This window comes from Primulina eburnea, chromosome 13 (assembly GCF_022965805.1).
Source record: "Primulina eburnea isolate SZY01 chromosome 13, ASM2296580v1, whole genome shotgun sequence".
NCBI classification, from domain to species: domain Eukaryota; kingdom Viridiplantae; phylum Streptophyta; class Magnoliopsida; order Lamiales; family Gesneriaceae; genus Primulina; species Primulina eburnea.
Window position 1 is genome coordinate 34,389,777 of NC_133113.1, and position 26,124 is coordinate 34,415,900.

At 34.7% G+C, this 26,124-nt stretch overlaps 3 protein-coding genes across 11 annotated transcripts in view; 1 reads left to right on the top strand and 2 right to left on the bottom strand.

The window, feature by feature from the left end:
- Positions 1–305: 305 nt before the first annotated feature.
- LOC140808615 (protein ACCUMULATION AND REPLICATION OF CHLOROPLASTS 3, chloroplastic) lies at positions 306–15,653 on the bottom strand. Of its 2 annotated transcripts, none has more exons than XM_073165732.1 (16): positions 15,129–15,653; positions 13,978–14,036; positions 13,512–13,576; positions 8,780–8,914; positions 8,504–8,552; positions 7,554–7,666; positions 7,362–7,433; positions 4,599–4,709; positions 4,235–4,416; positions 3,616–3,888; positions 3,450–3,526; positions 2,961–3,343; positions 1,834–1,938; positions 1,618–1,755; positions 1,083–1,249; positions 306–596 (listed from the first exon to the last, which is right to left on the bottom strand). In XM_073165732.1, exons 1-16 carry the CDS (start codon positions 15,446–15,448, stop codon positions 524–526), a joined length of 2,322 nt encoding a protein of 773 aa, XP_073021833.1. In that variant the 5' UTR covers positions 15,449–15,653; the 3' UTR covers positions 306–523. The 2 variants fall into 2 exon arrangements, with proteins under 2 accessions (XP_073021833.1, XP_073021834.1); XM_073165733.1 differs by having other exon boundaries at positions 13,508–13,576; positions 15,129–15,354.
- Positions 15,654–18,801: 3,148 nt separating this feature from the next.
- Positions 18,802–21,191, top strand: LOC140809595 (uncharacterized). Of its 2 annotated transcripts, none has more exons than XM_073167281.1 (5): positions 18,802–18,948; positions 19,100–19,272; positions 19,398–19,482; positions 19,744–19,881; positions 20,800–21,191. In XM_073167281.1, the coding sequence occupies exons 1-5, from the start codon at positions 18,843–18,845 to the stop codon at positions 21,087–21,089; spliced, it is 792 nt and encodes a 263-aa protein (XP_073023382.1). In that variant the 5' UTR covers positions 18,802–18,842; the 3' UTR covers positions 21,090–21,191. The 2 variants fall into 2 exon arrangements, with proteins under 2 accessions (XP_073023382.1, XP_073023383.1); XM_073167282.1 differs by having other exon boundaries at positions 19,810–19,881.
- Positions 21,192–23,323: 2,132 nt separating this feature from the next.
- LOC140810551 (sodium/hydrogen exchanger 7-like) overlaps positions 23,324–26,124 on the bottom strand; it is a 28,196-nt gene continuing 25,395 nt past the window's right edge. For 6 of the 7 annotated variants that reach the window (XM_073168388.1, XM_073168386.1, XM_073168385.1 and 3 more), the window contains 5 exons: positions 25,897–26,115; positions 25,584–25,790; positions 25,061–25,322; positions 24,101–24,402; positions 23,324–23,878 (listed from right to left, as the gene is read on the bottom strand). In XM_073168388.1, the coding sequence (XP_073024489.1) occupies positions 23,555–23,878; positions 24,101–24,402; positions 25,061–25,322; positions 25,584–25,790; positions 25,897–26,115 (1,314 nt within the window). In that variant the 3' untranslated portion in view covers positions 23,324–23,554. Of the gene's footprint in view, positions 23,879–24,100; positions 24,403–25,060; positions 25,323–25,583; positions 25,791–25,896; positions 26,116–26,124 lie in introns of those variants that run through there. The other variant, XM_073168391.1, reaches the window with a different exon arrangement.

Sequence of the window (26,124 nt, forward strand, 5' to 3'; positions counted from 1 at the left end):
TACAGGAAACTGCTAATTATCGGCCAAATGTCGGAATTATGCATAATAAAATATATATTTAAATAACGAATTAATATAATACATTAATTGATTTGGGATTAGAACTTGTGTTACTGAGGTTCCAAAGTACGAACCGAATCCGGGAAATTTAATTTCTTATTATATATGTGTACATAATGGTTGTGAATGAAATAAATTGAAAACGGAAGATTTGGTACATTTAGTTGGAGAATTTTTTTTTTTAAAAAAATAAAGATAATTGATCTCTATTTTTGAGGATAGTGGATGAAATATGGATTGAAGGATAACAAACATTATGTTATTACTTACTAAATATTACAGGAATATTTCATTAATCAAATGTTCATACTTGCTTTGACGACTTTTCATAATTTGGAAATTAACCAAATGTAGCATTCATTCATCAAAACAATCAATATCCACCAGCATACACATTAATGATGACTAGAGAACAAATTTTAATTCCATATTCACATTATATATAACAATTTCTGGTGAAATTTCAACTATCTTCGGCCTCAGCATCCAATAGTTCGTTGCTAACAAGCACACCTTCGTCCCAAACCTCGCGACTCCTGTGGACCAAAATAGATAAATGCATGAGGACAAAGATTCAGCGAACGTTGGGGTGTGCGTATACACAAACTTGGAAATTAGATAGCAGCAGAGTTTTACAACAAAATCCATAATTGAACATCATGTTATCAATAAGCATCAGCAACAAACAATAGCATATAAAGAATGGGATCTCCATCTCATGGATAATTTCGATAGATCCAGCGTTCATGCTGAATTTGGTTTGATTTCAATATTGTAAAGAAACTTTTCCGACAATAGTAATAATATTATCCAGCGTTCATGCTGAATTTGGTTTGATTTCAATATTGTAAAGAAACTTTTCCGACAATAGTAATAATATTTAGGTGTCGCAAAGTCGAACATAGAGGAGAAAAGGGTGTATCCTATACTACATGGTAAGTATATCATCAACTAGAAATCACAAAAATAACCAAGTAACAAGAATTAAAGCTTCAAAGAGAAGAAAAAAGTAATAAACTAACCTTGTTCCATCAACGTTGATATGAAGAAAGTAACCATGCCGCCATCCCTCTTTGAATTGACCAAAGAATACGTCACCGAGCTTTGAGTAGAAGCGGCCTTCTCCATTTGCCTTCCCTTTCCAGAAGTTCACAAACCATCTATCCCCAGTATGAAAGTAAAACCAACCCTATGTATCAGAGAAATCCATAGAGCAGAATTAGGAACAGTTAATGGTAAACTAAAGCTTCTCGGTGTATGCGTCAAATCACGAGGCCAAGGGTGGGGGTGATTGCCAACTCACACGAAAACAAGTTACAATATCATGCATACATTTTTTTGAAAATCTATGTTTCGCCCCAGATGTATCAATTGCCATGATTTTGTGAGTAGTCAGCCCCCAGTCAAATGATATATCATATATAAGAATGTATTCTTCTAGTCTGAAATTAGCGATCCTATGCAAAGAGGAATCGTGTAGCAACCGCAACAACAAAAGTCAAACAAATGAAGCAGACTGCAAATATTTAAATGTCTGAAGTGGGATATCAATGCTACCTTGCCATGCATGACATCATCCCTCCACGATCCCTGGTAAACATCCCCATTGTTGAAGCAGAATGTACCTAATCCGGATCTCTTACCGTAACGCCACATCCCGTCATAGATGCTTCCATCCCCAAGCAACAAACGACCCTGATAGATTCACCATTTACTAGTGATCCTCAAGAAAGAAAATGTACTTGCTAGTTTTTCAGATGTATGATGGAATACCTTTCCTTCAGGAAGCCCGCCTTGGGTACGCCCCTTGTATATTCCGCCCCGATATTTCATTTCGACCACACGATTCCACTTCTTCTCAGAATCTCTCTCCGATTCCTTTGCACAACAAACAATCACAATCTAATCACAATTTTAAGAGAATGATGAAGGATGGTTCTTTAATTGAAATCTCAAGGTTTTCCAGCAAATAGAATGAACGCTGGGACAATTGTATATGGAGAACATGAAGATTTCAAAACAAAGGAATTAGTGTCTCAACAAAGACGAAATTAATTGTAGACTGTGTGGAATGTCTTTCAAGACTCTATTTTAGAAAAAAAAATATTATAGACTTCCTAAACTAATATTGCACCAGTAATAAGAATAAAAATCTTCCATGGACAATTTGAATCGTTGGGGTTATTATAATGTATCATAGACTTCTCGACACCTTATCTTATGTGCTAGCCAACGGAAAAAGAAGGGTTAACTGGTATTTGAAAAAGGATTGACTAACTGATAAATTCTTACTAAACTCTGAATCAAAAGCGTAAAATTAGATTAAAAAATAAAATGTAATAGTATATATATTGTGGAAGAAATCTGAGTTTATGCAAGTCTCAGGAAAGGATTGAGATACATGCAGAATAGGGAAAAAAGAAGTTAAAAAGGTCAAAACACAATATATATAAAAAAGAATGCTGTAACTGGAACTCGATGAAAAATTAATGGAGCATTTATCTAAACTAGGGACAGGCAACTGTCAATTTTTTAGAGTAGCACGTGGGAATGCAAGAAACAAAAATGATAAATTAAAATTACTGAAGAAGGAATAGGTAATTCATCATAAGGAAAAGAAGGAATAGAATAACTTTAAACTTCAGTCTAGAAGACAGAAGTAAACTAAATAAAAGAATAAAAAACTTAAAACTTCTGGCTGGGCTAATGCTCAAGAAGAGTGGTTACTCAAGCAAGAAAGCATAGAAACACATGGAAAAAACAACCAGTTGGTTTATGAATAAAGGTCGCAGGTCGTTTGAACTTCAAATATCTTTGAAAGTTTCATGTGTGGTTCTAAGAATACAACAAATAATTCAAAAGGTCGTATATTGATTTGTCAGGGGCGAATGTAATTTTACCAACATGGATGCAGCACGGGTGGAAAGTACTCCTTGCTTCTTAGAATTACTGGTAATTTTTCCTCTTTTTAATACAGAAGCATTATGGTTGAAATCTGCTAAAGAATAATCACCAGCCTCCATTGATTCACTCAAAGATAAGAAAGAAGCCTGAGGCTGTTTCTTTTTACTGTCACCAACTTTTCCATCTGCTCCATGCTCAGTGTTTGAGGTGAAAAGTGTATCCTCTGACTTCTCTAATTGTTTTACACCTACAGGAAGTTTGTAGATGCTGACACTGTCAGATGACTCCGAAGAACTGTCGTTGTACATTGACAGATCAGTAGAATGACCAGGCCCAAAGTTTCCTCGAGTGAAAAGCTCCCTCTTCAACATTTGCGGTGCTAAATAACCATTCCAACGAGAATTAATTCATTGTCTTCTGAATTGCAAATTTTTTATCATTAAACTTGAAAGCAGAAATATAACCAAAGCATCTTCAAAATTTACCTTCAGCATATGGATCATGGATGGAAGAATTAGAGTTGGCCTGCCAAAATTCCAAGTCTTGGTCTCCAGAATTAAAACTGCGATTTCAGTAGTAGTAATAATTGAATGCAAAAATAGGCTACTGACACTATTTAACGTTTCCCAGAAACGAGACTGAAAGTGGAACCTTGAAAAACTAAGTTCTGAATTGTGAAACAGAGGTTGGTTTTTGCTAGAGTTAGCATCTGTTTCAGGAGCACCGTCAGTGGAATTTGCATAAAAAATATCATGCACTGATGAATTCACCATATCAGAATCATCCAAATTCTTAGATAGATAGGCTTCTTCAGTGCTGATAGACTGCTGAAATTTCTTCCTAAATATATCGAATATAAAAGGAAAATGTAGACCCAGATCAGAGAATATGCCTTTTTTCGGAGCCAGCCGCTGTTTGCTCTCCCTGATTAAAAAGCATACACGATCAAACCAACTGAGGCAGAAACTAAACAAAGTTAACTACGATTCTCCAGAACCACCAAAGTTTATCCATTATTTCTTTGCTTAACACTAACAGTAAGTTTCGCAAATTTAAATGATTTTGTATCCATCTCACATTATTGTGGATAAATTGGGGTTTATCAAGAATGCTGAAATTAAGAAATGAGTTAAATTATCCATAAACCTATAAGAACATGTAACTGGCATCAACTAACATCCACCAACCACATGGGCATATAATAGCAAACAAGACTTCTCTAGTGTCCAGAGTTCACAAGTATGTTGAATTGGTTGACATGGAATCTCACCCAAAAGCAATCACTGTAGTCAGTATCACACTAGGCTCCAGACTCGATTCATGAACTATAGATACAACCATTTCACTGTTCCATCCTATAGTTTGTCGAACAATTTGAAAAATGGTAGTTGCATCACCACAATCAGTAACATCTGAGCTCGCGAAGATGCATAAAATTACACCATCAATATCCTGCCAAACAAAAAATAGAAGCTAACCTAAATAATCAAGAAAAAAATGAAAACATATTCAAAGGCCACAGAAACAAGTCCAAATGTAAGAAACTAATTGTCTGTCATGAAATAGCAAATAACAAAACCAAAGAATGGTTTCACAACGAAATCCGAAATCCATAAGGATCGTAAGGGTCATACCTTTAAATCCACACCAAGGAAAGGACAGTCATTTGTGGATCTTAAGAGTGAAGTCCTGACATTGTAACCAGCTCCAAATCCAATTCTGGCTTTATTGTACCTCTCGACAATCTGGAAATGAAATGGTCAGGGTTGAGTGAGTCGAGGAAAAAAAAGAACATCTGAAATTGTTGATAGGTTTTGTTAGGATAAGTGGTTTGGTTTATCTCTTCTTTTTTATTTTTAAATTGGATTGATCTTATCTTTCAGTTGTAAGAGTCTTTTTATATATTCTGGAACATCAGTTGTATCATTAACTTTGAAGCATTGAATTAAATTATTGTGTCTTCCATATCAATTCTTTCTCTAATATTAGCTTTTATGATTAAAAAAATACTTTGTTTCTTGATACGTCACTTTATTCGAAACACAGCCCTTCTTTCCAAAGAAAATTTCTGCTACTTCATTCACCTTTGATGAAGAACATAAAAATTCAGACTTGGTCCTTCCAACTGCTTGGGAGTATACATGGGATCTTTATCCCTCCTTGAACCCTCCTTTGTCAGATTCTGCATCGAGCCCTGTTAGTCCTATTGCGCAGCCTACTTCTACTACTCTGTGACCGTCAATGGCAGAGGGAGAATTATTACAGCCGTTTCCTTTGAATTTCTCACGAAAGAAACATCCAGACAATGTAGTAGAAACAGAAATCCTTGGCAGCCAAGTCTCCAACTCGGAATCTGGGTCAAAGATACTGTAGGCGTGTTGCAACAAATCCCTTCTCCGGACCTTGATGTTCTAATTGCGTTATGAAATGGAACCAGGTCTTGCACACAACATCCGGCGGCTAGGTATGTGGCATATGAACATTTATCTGCTTCTGTTCAAGCATTGATTTCAAATATGTCAAGCAATAAAGTCCCAACTACAATCCAAGAAGCTTGGAACTATCCAAGATGGAAACAAGCAGCTCTAGAAGAAATGCGGGCACTGCAAATGAATGGAACTTGGGAGATTGTTCAGAAAGCCAAGGAAAAAATTATTGTTGGTTGCAAGTGGGTCTTCACAATTAAATACCGGGTGTTGATGACTCAGTTGAATGTTACAAGGCAAGATTGGTTGCAAAGGGACATACACAAACCTAAGGTGTGGATTATCAAGAAACTTGTGCCCCAGTTGCAAAGATAAATACAGTACGAGTTTTGTTATCTTTAGCAACAAACCTAGATTGGCCACTGTATCAACTTGACATAAAAAATGCTTTTTTTAATGGAGATCTTGAAGATGAGGTATACATAGAACTACCACCTGGTTTTGATGGGGAAAGTAAGAGTGGTAAAGTTTGCAGCTTGAGGAAGTCACTGTACGGTTTAAAGCAATCTCTGCGAGCACGGCCAGACAGGTTCACTTAAGCAATTCTAAAACTTGATTTTCTGCAGGCTCATACTGATCATACATTATTTTATAGACACAAGGATGGAAAAAAAACTGTTCTTATTGTCTACGTGGATGACATTGTTCTCACTGGAGATGATCTAGATGAAGCTAAAAAGGAAACTCGCAGCAAAGTTAGAAATGAAGGACATGGGAAAATTGAGGTACTTTCTTGGTATGGAAGTGGTGATGAACAAATCACGAATCCCGGTTTCTCAACGAAAGTATGTGTTGGATCTTCTGAATGAGAGAGGAATGTTAGGATGCAAACCGATCGATACACCCATGGATCCAAATAAAAGCTGGGAGAAATCGGTGAGTGGTACTTCTATGGAGAAAGGAAAATATCAACATCTAGTAGGAAAACTGATTTATCTTGCACATACTAGACGAGACATAACCTTTTCTGTGAGTTGTGTCAGCCGATTTATGCATGATCCATCGGAAGAAACAGATGCAAGAAACGTTCAGATGTTTACTCATACAGATTGGGCCGGATCAATAAGTGACAGAAGATCCACATCAGGATATTGTTCTTTTGTCTGGGGAAACTCGGTAAATTGGATGAGTAAGAAAAAACAAATAGTAGCAAGGAGAAGTGCCGAAGCTGAATTAAGATCAATAGCTCATGGTGTGTGTAAAGCTTTACGGCAGAGAATGTTGCTGGAAGAGCTGAAAATGAATACAAGGATGCCATTGAAATTATTTTGTGATAATTGGGCCGCATGAAATATTTGTCAAAATCCGATGCATCGTGATCGAACTAATAGCTGATTGATATTTTATAAAAGAGAAGATTGATGATAGAACAATACGTCCTAATGGAACAAAATGCCAATATCCTAACAAAAAGCCTATTTAGGCCCTTGTTCGAAAAAATGATTGACAAGATGTATAACTTGTACATCCCAACTAGAGGGGAAGTATTGATAAATATTGGTTTGGTTTATCTCTTCTTTTCAATTTTAAATTAGATAAATCTTATCTTTTAGTTGTAAGAGTCTTTTATATATTCTGGAAAATCGGTTGTATCATTAACTTTGAAGCATTGAATGAAACAATTATGTCTTCTGTATAAATTCTTTCACGGTTATTAGCTTTTAGAAATACTTAACACCATGGATCCATATTATCACGATTATTTGTGTATCGATATCATAGCATTTACTTCATGAACTTATGAATTCCGATGTCATCCTGAAGAAAACGTAACCAAGAGGATCCAGGTTGAAGGCACCAGCAACATAAAAAGGTGTGATGCAGCAAGATTATGGTACATATTTATAAATTGTAGAATTAGACTATATAAACAGGGAAAGCATTAGTAACTAAGATTTCAAGGAAACTCACTTTTCTAAACTCGAGAAACTGAATTTCTCTGATTGAATTATCCTTTTTATTCAAAAGCTTTACACATCTCTCCTGTCAATCACGACATGATTTACCAATTAAAAGAATTAATAAATCAAATTTGCATTAAACAAAACTAGTATTCCAAGGATACATCAAAACTCAAACTACAGGCATCAAGAGTTTGCATACAGAGATGATAATGGAGATCGCATTCATGGCCATCAGCACGGTATTATTAGAAGTTTTCAAAGCTTCATCCAGCGTCACCAAGTCATTCTCCAAAAGTGTATCAGTATCAAGAACTGCAGCCATCATAAATTAATACAAGCTTTCAACGTCCATTCCTTAGTAGGATGATCATTTTGAAGAAGTGTAAAAGTATCAACAGTAACAAAATGTAACTTTGGAAATTTTCCATGTATCACCAATCCATGAATATGCGCTTGAAATTTTACAATCACGGAAGGTTTTTCAGCCTTACATTCTTTTAAATTTTAAAAACACGGTCAGAAGTTGCCAGAAAAACTATTATTTGAAACGATTAGCCAAAAAAGATGAAACACATCAATGTTGATTCTCATGAATTTCCGAGGAATGTGAACTAAGAATAAAAAAACATCCATAATGCGTAAATGAAAATGTCTTCTGGACGACTCATGGGAAAGCCTGATAAAATTATTCTCCTACAGGAGAGGGACCAAATTTACAAATTAATTTTTCAACTTATAACAGTAGCAAACATGTATTAAAGAACTTTGTCCTTTAACATGTTGTGGGTTCATGGCGAATAGACCTGGAAGTATTAGATCATTACAAATTGGCCAAAGGAAGAAGAACAGCATTTATGCTACTAATTTTAGTCAATGAACAGGGCTATTCATTAGTCAAATTGAATAAAATTAGGATCGACATGCTAAAAAATTTCATGTTATCAAGAATAAAACATATTCTTGTAATGCTGCTCAAGTCTTAAAACACCATCATATGCTTGCATACTTCAAATTCAAGGAGGGATTTTTATATGCTATGCCTGTACAAAATTCAAAAGGAAGTCAACTTGTTTACATATAACAGCCAGAAATTGGAACAGTATTGAAACAAAGAAGACACATAAAATGCACAACCAAGATATTACTTACCAATGCAAAAATTTGACTGCATTTGAATCCTGCCAACTAATTCGTTGACCTGCAATGGAATATTTTCATTAATTGCAGATTTAAAAAAATCAGATATGAATACAATACAACTTCCAGGATCAAGAACATGATTTAATTTTATTTAATTTCCAATTGAAACATCAGACTTCAGAATACATTTATATCTGAGCAACAATATACCATTCTGGTGAGTGGTGACACCCTATAAATAATCATAACCCTGTGTCATATAAATCAGAAAGGAAAATGTGATACTTCATTTTGGCGCCTCCGTCCTTCAAAGCTAAATGGCTTCAATATTATTCCCACCACAAGCCCATTTCCTGCCTTGATATTGCTGAGAACATTGAGGGCAATGATATGTTCTGAACCATAAGCTGCACTAGCTACCTATATAATAAAGGAGAAAAAAAAGGAAAGACATAATTTAACCGCCTAGATGAGATTATCACTACGAGACATAAGCAGTGGAACAGATCCAAGAATATATAGATCTCTGAATTATTGAAATAAGATACCAAATTACAATACAGCATCCGAAAAGCTGGTCAGAATTTGACGTTTCCTAATTTTATATCAATAATACAGGCTTTTTGTAATTCAAATTACGAACAAAAGAGAGTCAAACAAGAAGCTCAAAGCAATTGTCCACTGTATGTCTAAAGTAATTCAACAAGATACAAACGTCAAAACAGATACTTCCTTCAGGTACTGCGTTCCTTTTATATTTTTTTCCGGAAACTTGAAATTATTTTTTTTTTTTGATAGGAAACAATATTTTAATTTAAGTGATTAAACAGATTACATAAGTCATCGATTATAGCAGATGACCTTCCTAATTATGCATTCTTTCACACTATTAATCTAGTGATACACAAAATCTCACTGTCTAATCAAATCAAAGACCGATACATTTCTGAACTCCTTGTTAATTCCAATCCAGGTTGCGACATTAAGCTTGATTTTCTCCCAACATTTGTTGACGTCTGTTTCTCTTTCTTCGAAGATTCTCTGATTTCTTTCCAACCAAATTGTCCAGCAAATACATTGAACCACAACTTGCCAAAATTTTCCTCCTCTCTTGCCTGTTGACCGACCCAAATCCATGATGAATAAGTCTTTAGTTGATTTTGGCGTCACCCAGAACAACCGCAGCTCCTGCAAAGCTTTAATCCATAAAGAAGACGAAAAGGGACAATGGATGAACATGTGATCCTGACACTCCGAGTCATTTCTGCATAGAACACACCAATTTGGACACAACGCAAGGCCGGGGCATCTTTTTTGAATCATCTCCGATGTCGGTAGCTTACCCAGAGTTGTTGACCAAGAAAAGAACTGAATCTTACTAGGAACAGGGACTTTCCAGATTGCATCGAAGAGTTGAAATTTTGGATAAAGATTGGACGAGAAAAATGAATCATAGAAAGAACTAACAGAGAACAAACCCGACGAGTCCCCTCTCCACTGAATAAAATCATCCACCCCCTCGACTAATCTAACCGGCTCTAAAACTTCTAATAAGTCCGTGAGCTGGTCAATCTCCGCGTCTCTCACTCCCCTCCTAAAATGAAAATCCCAAGAGTGGTCGCGATTTGAACCCTCGAAATGTACATAATAAGAGATAGGCAAATTGTGACAAGATGAAAGCTGAAATAAAGCAGGAAAACAATCCTTGAAAGAAGAGTCTCCTATCCAATTATCCTCCCAAAATCTAACCTTATTCCCTCCTCTCACCTTTCTTAAAATCAAGTTGTTAAAAGTTGGGTGTATCCGAGAAATAAATTTCCATGGGCATCGGTATGTTACATTTCTTGAAATTATTTTTTTTTCCATACGAAACTAAAATATATTATAAAATGAAATTGGATTACAAAGGATAGTAATCCTAAAACTAGATTACAAGGACATATTTTATCTTAATTAAAATCAGCAGCAAACAAACTTTCAATCCCTATTTAAATCCGAAATAAGTAAATGATTAAACTCCGGCAACCTATCGTCCAAGTGGCAACCCTGAATTTTATCTTAGCCCATACTTCTTCAAACGGCTCTTCCGAATCAGTAAATATTTTGTTGTTCCTCTCCAACCAAATCGACCAATATATGGCGTGGACAACCAAAACCAAAATGTCTTATTCCTTCTGCAGTTTTGGAAGACCATCCCCATGATAAATAGTTCCTTGGCAGGTCTTGGAAAGGTCCATTCGAAACAAAGCTCTTGCATTACTCTTGTCCAAATTGCTTTTGCAAACAAACAGTGCAACAGAAGGTGGTCCTGGTTCTCTTCATGTTTCCGGCATAAACAACACCATTGCGGGCATAATGCACATGTAAACCATTTTTTTTGCAGTTTGTCGGAGGTTGGTAGTTTCCCCAACGCCGCTATCCACGAGTAGACTTGAACCTTGTACGGCACCGGTATCTTCCAAATGTTAATGTGATAAGGAAATAAGGGAAAGACAGTGATGGGAAAAAAGAGGCGTAGAAAGATCGAACTGAAAACAACCCCGACGAGTCCCCCAACCACACTCTGACATCATCCGTACCCCTCTCTAAAATAACCGACTCCAGTACCCCTAAAAGATCAATGAATTCATCTAATTCTATCTCATTCAAATCTCGTCTGAAACGCACATCACATTGATAATTATTAAAGGTTTCTAAGCTGGATACATCTAAGAAGCTGTTGATCGGTTTATTAATGGACTTGGCAATGAGGAAAAGAGATGGAAAACGATATTTGAACGAAAAAACTCCTCCCCCCCAGACGTCTTCCCAAAAACGAATAAAATTCCCTCCTCTTAAAACCGCTCTAATCAAAAGAAGAAAAGTCGAGTAAGACCGAGAGATAAATTTTCAGGGGCTCTTAAAAGTTGTGTTCATTGCCAACCTCACGTCCCAACCGTTATCTTGCAACCTGTAGATACTCTTGACAACTCTCTTCCACAATGAATCGATTCCCAAAGCGCATCTCCACCACCATTTCCCAAGGAGTGCCTTGTTCGTCAAGCAAATATTCCCCAACCCCAGACCTCCCCTATCCTTTGGCTTACAAACCTGCTTCCACCCAACAACATGGTAATGCTTTTCCCCATCCGCTTCATCCTACAAGAAATCCCTCATTAATTTTTCCATCCTTTTCGCCACCTTCTTTGGCACTCTGAATAGAGACATGTAGTAAGTTGGCATGGCACTTAGCACAGACTTAATCAACATAAGACGACCTCCTCTTGATAGAAAAGACTTCTTCCAGCTCGCTAGTTTCTTCGACATTTATGATACCACTGGTTCCCAAAATTCAGCAGTCTTTGGATCACCACCCAATGGCGCTCCAAGGTACATGATCGGCCAATTCTCTCTTTTGCAACCAATTGTTAGTGCCATACCCTCAACTTCCTCGTCTAAAACATTTAAGCCAAAGATCACACTTTTTTCAAAGTTGATTTTCAATCCCGATTTTAGACTGAAGTTGTTGAGAATTGCCACTAATGCCCGAAGATGACACTCGGATTGTACAAAAAATAGTGTGTCATCTGCGAATTGGATATGTGAGATTTCCAATTTGTCTCTCCCTCCTACCCATCCTCTAACTTCATTTTCTGTCTTGGCCTTATCGACCAAAAGGCCCAAGCCATCAACCACAAGGTTAAAAAAAAGGGGATAGTGGATCCCCCTGACGAATATCGACCAAACGCCCCAAGCCATCAACCACAAGGTTTAAAAAAAAGGGATAGTGGATCCCCCTGACGAATACCTCTTCCCCCTCTTGCCATTGATGAATATTGAGAAAGAAACATTCGAAACACACCCATTAATCCACGACCTCCATCTTTGTCCAAACCCTTTTCTTTTGCATCACGAAGTCCAGAAATCTCCAATCAATGTTATCAAAAGCTTTTTCCAGATCAACTTTAAACACACATCCCTTTTTTTCCGGCGATGTTCCTCCACTATCTCATTAGCTATTAGGCAGCAATCCAAATTTTTCTTCCCTTAATAAAAGCGCACTGATTGTCTGCATTTGTGTTTCCCAAAACTTTTTTCAATCTGTTCGCCAAGACCTTGGCCAAGATCTTATACAAACTAGTAGTCAAGCTGATCGGTCGAAAATCTTTAACTTTGGTTGCATCTTGTTTCTTTGGGATTAGGCAGATGTATGTTTCATTAGTACTGGCATTAACAATGCCACCATAAAAAATTTCAGCAAACACCTTAAATAAATCATCTTTGACCGTATCCCAATTATTTTGGAAAAATGCCATTGTGAACCCATCCGGCCCTGGCGCTTTGTTCCCATCGCGTTCGAAAACTGTCTTTTTAATCTCATCTTCAGAAAATTCATTCTCCAACTCCTCTGCTTCAGCCGTAGCTAATGGACTCCATTCCAATCCATCAAAACCCCCACCCTCCCTATCATATTTCCTGTATAGGTGTTTGTAGAAACTGACAATGCTAAAAAAGAAGCAGGTGAAGAGGGGAGAAAGAAAGAGGGATACAGACACTGAAAAATGAAATTGTGGCCACAATTCATGCCACCTTCAACAAAATGCCTGACAGGCCTTTCTCCTACTTGGTAGAACCTTCCCGGGGCCACATGGAAGAACTATTTAAAGTAGAGTTCCACTCACGGACTTGATTACGAAATCTTATAGAGATGATAACTTTTTGACAAACATATTATCCACGCAACGCATAATGATGCAGAAATCAATTTGAATTCACTTGACGACTAGAAGATAAAAATTTGAGGAAAGGATGCTTCTGGAAATCTTGAGTTTATTCTTATAGTTTCGAAGAAACATCATCTCTAATGGGAACTGGAAGGAAGGCGTACGCTGTAATAATTAATATTAATGCCAATTGAAAAAACTGATAGATTGTGCGATTGTATTTTAGTTGCCCCTCCCAACAGCAAACAAGAAGGCAAAAACCTCAAATAAAGCAAGAAACAAATAATCGAAAGAAAGACAAGAAATGTACAAACAAGTATGAATGCTTTGCAAGAAGACTGCTGCTCAGAAAAATCTTCCACCATTCTTGGAGTGCGATCTGCAAAAACACAAAGAGATTGACCAAAAGAGAAGTGAAAAGAAGCCTTGCAACAGGTCCTATAAGTGAAAATGTCTCCGAGTTAATTAAGTGTTACATGCTAAAAGTTCTAGAATTAGAACAAATGTAAGAGTATATGGCATGATATAAGTCAAACCAAATATTGTTGTTGTGAATTAATCCAAATCATGTTTCGACACTATCGCTTTACATATATTAATTTGTTTGACTTCCACGTCAGTCGCTTTAATGCTTTACATAGTGAATATAAAAATGGTTTGCCAATACTTCACAATATGATAAAGATAGAAAACTACTGCGGGAGATCAAAACATTATATTGAACCAACAAGGGAAACATCAAACTCTAGGCAAAAGAGAACAGTTAAAGTCAAACTCAACCTTGTTTGGTAAATCTTTGCTGCAATTGAGCCTGCTCTGAGTCGTTTCCAACAACATTCCTGTTATAAAATCAAAAGCAATGAAATCAAAATTAATAATGTTAAGATGAAAATGGGAACAAATTTGTGCAGAATGTTAAGATGATAATGGGAACAAAATTAATACAACAATTTTACAAAGAAAAAGGAATAGTCATAATTCCATAAATTGTACAAAACTCATGGAAGTGATTGAATGAAATATGGAGATTTAGATGAAGGGGTGTGTTGAGACTTCCCATCAGCGAAATCCTATAAGGGACTGGTTGCTAATCTATACACAAGTAAATTATATAGAAAATCTGCAGTGAACCATATCACATTTTGGAGAATAGTTATTGCTGTCTAAGTTTGGTCTACATTTCATCTTACACAAGGAAACAGCCTGGAGAATAGTTATTGATGTCTATCAAACATAACGAAGCCTCGATAAACTGCATTCTCTGAATTATATCTACTTCACGGACCTTGATTCGGTAAGTTTTCGAACTTCTCCCATTTTACCAGCATATTTATTTATTTTATTTTCGAAGGGCTCTGCATATTTATTTAATAGAGCCTTGAGTAGCTTTTGGATTGATGGATTTGATTTGAGGATATAAACTTGATTTGGGTAAGGATTTGAGAGAAATATTTAAAATACACTCGTCCATCATAATTACCATTCAAATATACTTGAATTTTGTCAATACAACCAAGTAAAGGAATTTGAAATTCACCATCTCTAATCCATCGTCCACCCATCGTATCATCTCATACAATTTATACAGTATGCTTCTTCCTACTTCGTAAAGGAATCCATTAGACTACATAACCTAAGAAGTCAATTTTATTCCTGACCTAAGGCCATATTACCAGCTAGTAAAACACCAAAATATGCACTTATCAACCCAAATAAATAGTTCTGTAATCACCTACTTGATAACGCTCAAATTCATAAGCTAAAATTACACACCCATACACATGTAAAAGCGTAGTAACCAGAATCTCGGCACACATAAGCAGAACACAACCGATGCATGCAATGGTCACCTCAGATAAATAAAAAAATTCAATTTTTATGAATGGTTTTTAAGAATATACTTTTGGACCAAAGATACATTAAACGCGTACCAAAATCTCAAGACAGGGGAAACGAGTGGCGACCCAGAGCAGAAATCGAGCATAGAATCCTTCCTACTGCCTACCACAATCACTTCCACACACTCACATGATTCTTCCGACATATCACTACCCCGACCAAGATTATCGATTTTATCACCACCGCTGCTCTTTCCACTACTGCTGCCATTCAGTTCCACTCTAATGGAATTGGGTCGACCTCCCAAAAACAGGCTATCGCGGATTCTGGGAACTGGGACAGAAGCGAACGAAAAAGATGACACGCGTAAAAGGGAATGATACCCGACAGAAGTGGGATATAAAAGGGTCATCGAGTAGCGGAACTGAAGCAGGAAGTACGGTGTTGATGGGGGAAGGAGTTGTGTAGTCTGTCTGGAGAGGATAACAATTTGATCTAAATTTCAACAGAAAATAACAATCTCTGCAGTATCCATTTCGCCGCTAATCATATCAGCTCAAAGTAAAGTTGCTTTCTTTTTCGCTTCGTTCCATCCATTAACACCAACAATAATTCTTTTCGTGTTTGTACAATCATTTAAAAATAAAAATTATTTGGATTATCAAAAAAATAAATGATTTTTTGGAGTTTAATAAAAAAAAATTTGTAATTATTGAATGTATCTCATAAAATAATATATATATTGAGATTTTTACTGTTTTGATCTTGTGAACATCAATTAATTTTTACTAAAATACTCTATTCATATAAATAAGATATATTTTTCATATAATTTACTCATAACTATAATATTTAATTCACTTAAAAATTCGAAATTTCACATGTCGGCTTGCATATTTAATATGATTTCATCATTGTTATCCAAATAATAATTTAAACTATAAAAATTTTTTATTAATCAATTCGATCTATTAATAATGAAGATCATGATTCAAACACTTAATAATCATTATTTTATACGTTCATTAGTTATAATTATCACATTCACAAGAAATAAAAATGCACTAGAATAAATTTTTACAATGACAACAAATTGTTTATAATATATTGAAGACCCACGTCCTCTTAAATATAAATCATTTTAAATATTATATAGAGAAAATTCCCTATCATAATTTGATTATATTATAAAAATCACTATTTTGATTTTGTTTCTTAAATTAACAATATGTGACTAAATTAATTATCATCAGATTATGTTACTGGTCTCTAACGTCAAATAATTTATTTTTTTTATCGATCGAGATATATTGTTAATATAGCTTGATTTTAGTAGTAAAGTGATGAGTAGTTTGATTCCATTTCAATTTGCATTTCAAATTTTGCAATCTGTATCATACAATTAGGATTTATGTTTAAACGGTTTATTGTAATATAGAGAAAGACATGTTATTTTTGTTGAACGGAACTCAGATGTTTATGACAATTGAAAAGACGTAATGGATTAGGGATATAAATAAGAACGATATAAGTGGAAAAAAACAGGAAACTACATGGATATGATAATGTTTATCCCGAGAACAGATATATAATTTGGGCATTCTCAGACTCATGTGTACATCACGTGTAAGTTCACAATCACGGAGCAATTGTAAGAGCTTTTTTTGGAACCAAAAACTAACGAATGAGTGATATAAATGAGAACACAAACGTTTGAGGGACATACGTGAACAAGAACAAGAAATTATAAAGACACGATAATGTATTATCCCAATATTTTATAAACTGTGAATGAAATATAATTATTTATGTAACTCTAGCCCATAACCAAGTAAATAACGCATTCAATTAACAAAGTAAAATATAATATATATAATTTTTTCCCGGAAAATCTTAATCCAATTAGATTTATTTTTAACTGTAGTCCGATTTTCTAAAAACTACACATCCGTGTCTACTGGGCTGGTCTAAATAGGTGCACATCACAAAATATAAGACCCGTTTATCTTGCATCCAAGCCCACTAGAAAATGTTCTATGCATACGGTGCTAGTGTAGGCTGGCGTTTTCTAAATTTTGTGATTATAAAGTTTGTAACAAATTTGAGAAATTTATGCTTGAATAAATGTCATTTTCTTAAATATTTTTTAAAAAAACTTCCATGTCCCCTCATTAAACAATTAAAATGTTGTTTTATTTGTGTTTATATATATATATATATATATATATATATATATATATATATATATATATATATATATATATATATATATATAAATAGTAACGAAGAAATTGCATTTAATTTGTTGGTTGATGATTAATATTAAATTATGCACACCTAGTTCATCCGATGGGGAAAAATGAATAAACTAATAAATAGGCTTTGGTTAATAAACTACCCCCCCAAAAGGGAAATAAAAAATAAAAAATCAGTACCTTGTGAATTACTCTAAGCTAGAAATCTTGACGATATAAAGTAAAAGGAAAAGGTGATTGAATGACCCTACAATGGCAATTATCAAGGAAAAGCCAGATAACGAAAACCAAAAGGAGAAACAGTAGGAAAAAAAATTAGAAGAACAAAAAATAAAAAGGGAAAGCAACCTTAGAGATTTTGAATTGTCTCTCAACCATGGAGCATCGAATACAACCCATTATAGATCCGTTTTGTCCATATATACTCTACTTAAAGGTACTTCATCTCAATCTCTTCCATCCACGATATTACATGATTAAAGTTGATTGTCCAAAGACTAATATTTGTTAACATAATATGACGAGAAATACTCAAATAGAGCTAAAAAAAACATTTCAAATCTTGTACGGTTGCTTGTAATTATATTTTGAGTAGGTCTTTTGTGAGACGGTCTCATGAGTTTTTATCTGTGAGACGGGTCAACATTACCGATATTCACAATAAAAAGTAATATTCTTATAATAAAAAGTAATATTTTTTCATGGGTGACTCAAATAAGAGATCCATCTCACAAAATACGACATCTGAAACTGTCTCACACAAGTATTTTTCATTTAAATTTTTTTTAAAAAAAGCGAAGTATTTTTTTCCAGATTTGATATGGGATTTCCATAGTTATGAATTTTTAATACTTAGTTGACAGCATTGAATTTGAATTCATGTTTCATTTGCAAAGCTTTTATTTAAAATACAGTACTTCCAAATATAATGATATCTTATTCCCAATCCTACCAATCTTTCTCTCTTACAAGGCTTTTCAATACTTCCTTTTTACATGCCGCACAAACAAGCCCTTATAGCCCATTTGCAATTATCTAGTCCCCCATTTAATTTTGTTTGCCCCCACATATTTATTTTTATTTACTCAAATAATTAAAAGTAGACAATTTTCCCGAATCCCAAGGTAACAAATCCTCCTTTAGTTCTTGCTGGCCGTTGACTGCATGTTACCTTCTATTCCTTACATCATTTGCTTTCGTACCTTTGTAAATCCATTATATTTAACAAAGGTAGAAAAATCTATAATTTAAATTAATTACACATATTATTAATCTCTTTTACCAACTTTCCCCCTTTTGTCTTTTATATTATCTTATTGATATTCATATTTTTCTCTATTCGAATAATGAATATGTAATTCACCTTGCTTTATTACATGCAAAAGAAATATTTAAATTTGAATTCTACCTCAAGCTTTTAAATTATTACCATTTGGTCTTATAATTATATATAATTATTTACACATCCTCAAGATAACCCGTTGTAAACATACATCTTTCGCTTTATATATACGAGTACCACTGTATATATCCGTCCATATAAGCAAAATAATGGGTGAGCTTAGTTCCGTTGCTTTCAGCAGTAGCTTCCATAGCTCTTCCCTAGGTTTTGATTTCCACAACCTTGAAGTTTTCAACGCAGACATGTTTCAATTCAGTACGTAAAATACGACCCTTTTCTCCTTTTCTTTCGTTTCTTTTCTTTTTTTTTTTTTTTTCCCTTTTTCCGGTCAATAATTTTTATCACAAATTTAACATGCATATTGTTCCTGTATTTAGTAATAAAATTTGAGTAAGTTTTGAAACAGATGAGATGGAGAGTAGTATCAATGGTACTTGGACTCCGCCTTCTGCTGAAGCCGCTGATTTTTCAACGGGTTATCTTGAGGATGTTTTGTTTGAATTTAATTGTAAGAGAAGGCGACTGTTCTTATTCGCTGAACAAGATCAGAACCAAGATTTAGCTGACCATTCCACGATGGTACGTGCAAACCTGAATAATAGCAAGTTCTTGAGCTACATTTTTCTTGAATTTTACAGGGTTTTTGTTCATTCTGTCAATGATTTTCATGATTGATGGTTTTTTTTTTTTTTTTGTTTCCACAGAAGTGCTGGACTTCAAATTTCATGCAGGATTGCTGTGAAAACTTTGACGGCATGCGTCAAATAATCAAGTGTGACACCATTTCAGGTAACTAAATAGTCATGATGAGACAGAATTGTCTAGAATCAGTTTCATTTGTCTGAAATACATAAATGGTCCCTTCTGCTATAATCGTTCTTACATTTTACAACGAAACTAGCATCCGTTTTCAAATAATTTCCATTGGTTTCGACGCGAAAAACATGGCATATAATATATATTTACTCCAGGTTGAAGTATTAATTAAATGAATGCAGCTCTGAATTAAGCAGGTTTATACATATATATGTTTTCTCTTGATTCTGTCAGATATGAGAACACCTGAAGAAGCAGTCTCAGATCAAACATATGATTCTTTATCATCTTCTCTTAAAGAACCATTAATGGACTCTCAGTGCACACCAGATAAAGAGAATCTATATATCAGAGACCCTATAGTTTCTGCTGGTATTATTTTCTCTCTCTCTGTCTCACTAAAATATTTATTTATTTATTTTGATAGAATTCTACTTTAACCTTCAAAAATAATTCAGGCAACTGTAGTACCTTTTGACTCTCAAAGATGATGCAACTTGTGACATTTCATAATGCACTAATCAATTGTGTATATTTCTTAATTCCTGATCAAGTTCTAAAATGACAACTTCATGAGGCGATCGGAGGTATAAGGTCACGAGTCTCATCAAGAGCAAAGTTCCTGTACTTATTTTGATTAATTTCGAGCTCAGTTATGTTTGACCCGCCCTCAAGTTTCAGCAGATCATGTTTATTTCATTAACATATATAAATTTTTATTGCATGTTATATATTTTTTTGGGTTAATTGCATAGACCATCCAAGTGAAATCCTCAGATTAGTGAATACTCTCTGGAAAAAAATGATATATTAACTCTTCGTGTTTTCAAATCTTAAACGCACATGTAAGGGTGTGCGCGCTTAAGATTTGAGAATATGGAGAATTAGTTAGATCATTTTTTTTAGAGATTTTTAGCAATTTCAGGATTTCAGGTAGTGTTTATGCAATTATGTAAAAAAAAATTTTGCTATGATGTGGCCGATGTTTAAGGATTCGAGAGACATTTTAGTTATTTTCAATTTTTGGAATAACTTACAAAGTCAAAGTTAATTATTTACATAATTTTCTAACATATCTCTTGTGAGAAGATCTGACGGATCGTTATCCGTGAGACGGATCGACTATGCTCATATTTACAATAATAAATAATGTTTTTGTCATAAAAAGTCTCACAGTATTCTCATATTGATCAAGTTCACACACTCATATCATATATATATTGCCTCGCGTGCCCTTTATTTTGTCAAATTAATAATATATATTTTTATTAAACATTACTCTAATTTCAGGGGCTAATGATCATAAAAAGAGGAGCAAAAGGGCATTGGCAAAGGTCGTAATGTGTCCATTTGCATTAGTGAAACCGGGGGGATTCGAAGGCAACGTGACATTAAACGACATCAACAAGAGGATCTTAATGCCACCGACAAGGGCCGTGCGCCACCCTGTTGGAGAGTTCGCCGCCCGGCCACTGGTGTCACCGGAGGGGCCGGGATTGTCTGGGAAGGCTGTGGTGGCATTCACTAAAATTCAGACCCATGGAAGAGGCACAATAACAATTATTCGAACCAGAAACTAATTTGCTTTCAAATCTTTTCGCTCACGTGCTTTTAAAAACAGTCCAGTTTGTAGAAAAATAAGTTTTTGTTCCATCTTATATTTGATGTGTGAATGTCCTATATATATGTAATGGATCGAAGAGATATATATCATTAAGTATAAAAAAAAATAAAAAAAAAATTGAGACGTCTAATACGCAAGACCAAGTTGTATCAATTTAAAGTACAATTACTCTTGGAGACATTTGGTGGAGATAATTTTTTTACACATAATAACCTTATAAATGATTTCAAATTCCTAGTTTTTAGTACAAAAAAAATGCGAGTTACAGTCAACTGAAAATTGCAATATTAAAGTATTTGAAAATATATCGATTATATATCCTAAATAAACAACTTAATTAACTATTTTTTTCCTAAAAAAAAGATTTTACAGAATATTATTTAGCAAAATGAAGTTCCAAAGTGCTGGAAAAGAGGAGAAAGAACAGATAACGAGGCATGTGACAAAGTTAAATAGATTTGATATGTTCTGGCTACTTTATATCATTTGGTTTCCGCAGTAAAGCAAACTAGAAAAATCAAGACTTTGAATATTATAATTTGATCGAACAAAAACAGCAGATAAGCTTAGATATAAAATTTTGTAAACACGAAAAGCTTCCTGTTGATCATATAATTAGATACCAGATCAGAAAATAATATAATGAATAGGTTTTTATGAGACAGATCAAATCATCCATATTTGCAGTTAAAAGTAACACATTTTCATGGGTCGATTCAAGTAAAAGATTTATCTCACAAAATCGATACCTCATATGAGTTTTTGTGTAATATAATATATGATCGAATAAAATGTAATTTGTTGCATCACTTACTTTAATATATCAAATTTGACACTAAAACACCAATATTCGTTCTTTTTCAAACCACCTAGGTTTTGATTGAAAAACAATCAAATTTATTTATTTTCCAAATACTTGTATGTATGTATATATATATATGTGTGTGTGTGTGTGTAGTCCGTCATAATATATGAAATTTGAAAATAATTTATAAATCACATAGCTTAATTAGATACCGAAAATATTTGAAAAAAGATATGGATTTGTACAACCATATATAATCATTGGAAATCGAATTATTGCAATGTTCTTTCACCTAATTTATAAAGATCATGTACATATGCAAGAAATCAATGCGCCATTTCAAAACACGATTCTTGCTGTCTCCATAAAAAGGGATATATTGTACGTAATTATTTATGAATCTCCCATCACTTTGCTCGACAATTTTTGTGCCTATGTGTTTGCTGCCATTTTGTACGTTCCATTTATTTATTAAAGAATCCTATTAAGTATTAGTATGTCCATTCGCTTCACATTCTTGGTCTATTTTTTTTTTTTACTTTATAATTTCAAATTACCGTATGACATCTCATTAACGTAACTTTTTTACGATATGATACTCTATTTGAATATAAATCAAATCAATTATAAAAAATATTGTACGTACAAAGACGCAAACGTTCGTTCCACTAGTTTATATATAATAATGTTTTACTGCTTCAAAACTTAATTATTTTTAATCCCTTGGGGAGTGGAGTGCACAGAATTCAGAACATTCGTTTCTAAAGGGACGTGAGTAGAAGATGGGGCGTGTGGGAAACCAAAGAAAATTAAAGCAGTACGTGCTATTTAATTTGCAGGCATTCTTTCGACGTAACATTAACACGTTTGCAAACATACGCAGGATCGTGGTCATCATGCATGCATGCGTACGTCCCTCTGTACATTTCTTGGCTTTAACCTCTTGTTTGTAACAAAATTTTGGGACAGCAAAAGTACGGAAACCGACATGTCAACCAATTTTGTTTGATTGAAAAGGTAACGGGTGATAAATATTAGTATTCTCTCTTAAAAGATATTATTAAGTAAATGTAAAGATGATATATATCATTCAAATCAAAATATTGCAATGTATGATTTTTTTTTTTTCAAATTTGTCCTCCAGCATGATTTACTATGATGTGGCTTACTATTGATGATCAACGGACTTCTGAATATCTAAATTCTAGGTTCGAATCGGATTGTTCCGTAGGTTTAGGCTCGGGTTCAACCTAACGGAACATGTGAATGCAGGTATCAACTTTCATGATTACTATGGGACCAGAATTTTGAAAATTTCATTCCACGGGTCACATGAATAATACAGTGCAAGCTGGAGACGATAGTGTGACCACTTAGATGACATCATTTTTCATGAGTAATTTATAATATTTACTCGAGTGTGTTATTCACAGAGTTGTAGTTTCGTATTCTGAAGTCACATCTACGAACTGAAGCTAAACACAGCCTCAGCCTGATCATTTTGCGGCCACTCATCCAAACATTGCAGAGATATAACCATCAGCAAGATGTTGATATAAATGTTCTACAATGCTATATAATGAGAAAATAAAGTAGGATTAATCCAGTAAAGGGACTCATGAAGCATGAAGAAAAGACAGCCTGCTAGGCGAATCGATTCTCACAATATGTTCATCCTCGCAGCCAGAATCGTCGCTCGAGTCATCTCTTGTTGCATGACTTTCATTCTTATGCGATTTTTCAACCAGCAAAGCATGACTTTCTACTTTGCTCTCTTGCATGCCAAGTCTCTTTCCCAATGTAGTAGACCCTTCAGATTTTGCAGAAACAAGAGGTAGTCGAGGATGAGTCTGAGGAACTGTGGGACATGACTGGCTATGGGACGGGGTTATTTTCCTACTTCTTGGGAAGCTTGAGGCACGTTGTCTTCTAAAGTTTATCTAATCATGTCCATAGCATTTCAACAAGTTAGTATCAGATCATTCCATCGATTGAAATACAAAGTTTTGGGAAGGTTGGATTTTTAATCATTTCATCCCTTTCTGAATAAACCACCAACATAGGAATCGCACAATATCTCTTTGATTCAAAAACTGTGAGTCATCTCAACGAATTCGAAGCAAATAAATAAAAGTATGGAATAAAAGATGAGTAATATCTACCATGCTGCCAAAGATGCTCAGTTGCATAGCCCTTGCAGATAAATTGTTTCCTTGTCGATTCGATGCTTCAAGATCATGAAGTTTGGGATTGAAAAATTGTTCAGGCCAACTCATCAGACCACTATGTTGCTCTCTACCAAGAGATCCAGAGGGGAGATCTGCAGGCTGTGATATTCTTGAAGATGACCTCTTGCACAAGGTTCTGCTGGGATCATATCCAGCAATATCAAATATGATCACCCTTGCTCTAGTCTCAACCTGATATAGTGATAATTGCTGAGAGAAACTTCCTTCTCCAGCACCTATACTTAACAGAATCAATACAATGAAACTAAGGAATGTTGAGAGAATAAACTGAAGGTTAAACATGAAAAGTGCTGAATATTGAAAAAGTGAATTCTGCGTATCTCTCTGCTATCTATCTATCTCTCTTTTATCTGTTTTGAGAGTGAACAAATGCTTCTAATTGCTTGTGCAGGTGTCAAAGCATAACCAAATGACAGAATCCAAAAGAAAATCGTATCATAGAACTGTATTCATCAATAAACAAAACAAAATAGAAATATGATAAAACTCTGTTGTAGTACAAAAAAAATGAACTCATGAAAAGGGACATGGAGAAACATAAAACTGAGAATTTCCTAAACACGTGAACCTTGGGAATTATGTTCAAAAATTTATTTAACTTCATACATAAACCGATTTTTAGGTGTTTTCGCATGGCAGGATCTTGCCATAATTGATGATCATAAATATTAGATATCACCACCTCCAACATTCAACATGAACAACCAAAAGATGGCATTCAAGGATCTCAGGGTAAGGGTAAAATGATGAAAGATAAAATTAATATAAATAGAAAATTATATAAACCACAGCACCATTCTGTCAAATCTATCTAAAACTAGTATACTATGTGCTGGCAAATAAATTTAACTAAATAAGAAACAAGTCCAGTACCCAAATTTTCGGATCGCCGAGCGTTTTGATCAACACATGGCAATATTACTGCAGGAGCTGTAAGCAAATCTCCTTGCCAACCTTGCATTTTTATATATCCTTCTAACAGGAGACCAACAGAATTATGGAGTACTTCAAAGCTCTCCCCTCGTGTGTATATGTTCATCGTTGATCTTTCTACCATGAGTGCTCTTAAATCTGGCATTGCCATTTGTTCAAACATTTCAGGAAGTATGAGTTTGGCAAGACCAATGACACTCTCCTGCAGATAACGGGGTTAGTTTCATCATAGTTAACTTAGGGGACCAACCTCCTAATCTATTTGAATGGCAACTTGAATAAAGTTATGCTTTATCAGCTGATACGAAAAAACTGATGGCCACCAAGGACTATTTTGCACTGAATGCTGATGAGAAATTCTATTTTTATACAAAAGTAATATATCCATGAAATGGCATGCAACAAAGAGATAAATGGAACTTGAAGTGTTGCACGAGCTGTAAGAAAAAAACTAACATCATACCCGCCAAAAGAAATCTTCCACTGCAGGATCAGATCTCAGTGCAGCAAGGATCTTTTCAGTTTCGATAAAGAAGCAGAGCACCACAGAGTCAGTGACAATATCACAGATGTAAGGCTTTTGCGCAAGCACTTCATACAAGCCCAAAGTACTTCCATGGGTAAAAATTGGGTGCAATAAAGGCTTATTACATGTAATTTTACTTGACCACTGCAATTATATAAACTCATTCATGAGACAGTAACAAATGAAACCGGATGATTTGGGCTGAAATATACAACCATATCAATTGTACCAAGTACGTATCGCTAAATACCTTGACCACGCCACTCGAAATTACCCAGATACCAGCTGGCTTGGATCCCTCCTTGTAAAGTGTAGAACCACTTAGTTTTATTATTTCTTTGGTAGATGCCACTAGAGTCTCACATACTGAGGAAGGTAGAGCTCCCAATAAAGGATTTGCAGTTATCAAATCACATAATTTGGGGATTTTCACTGAAGGTGGGTTTCTTAACAGCTTTTTCAAGTCAGTCTGCAGAAC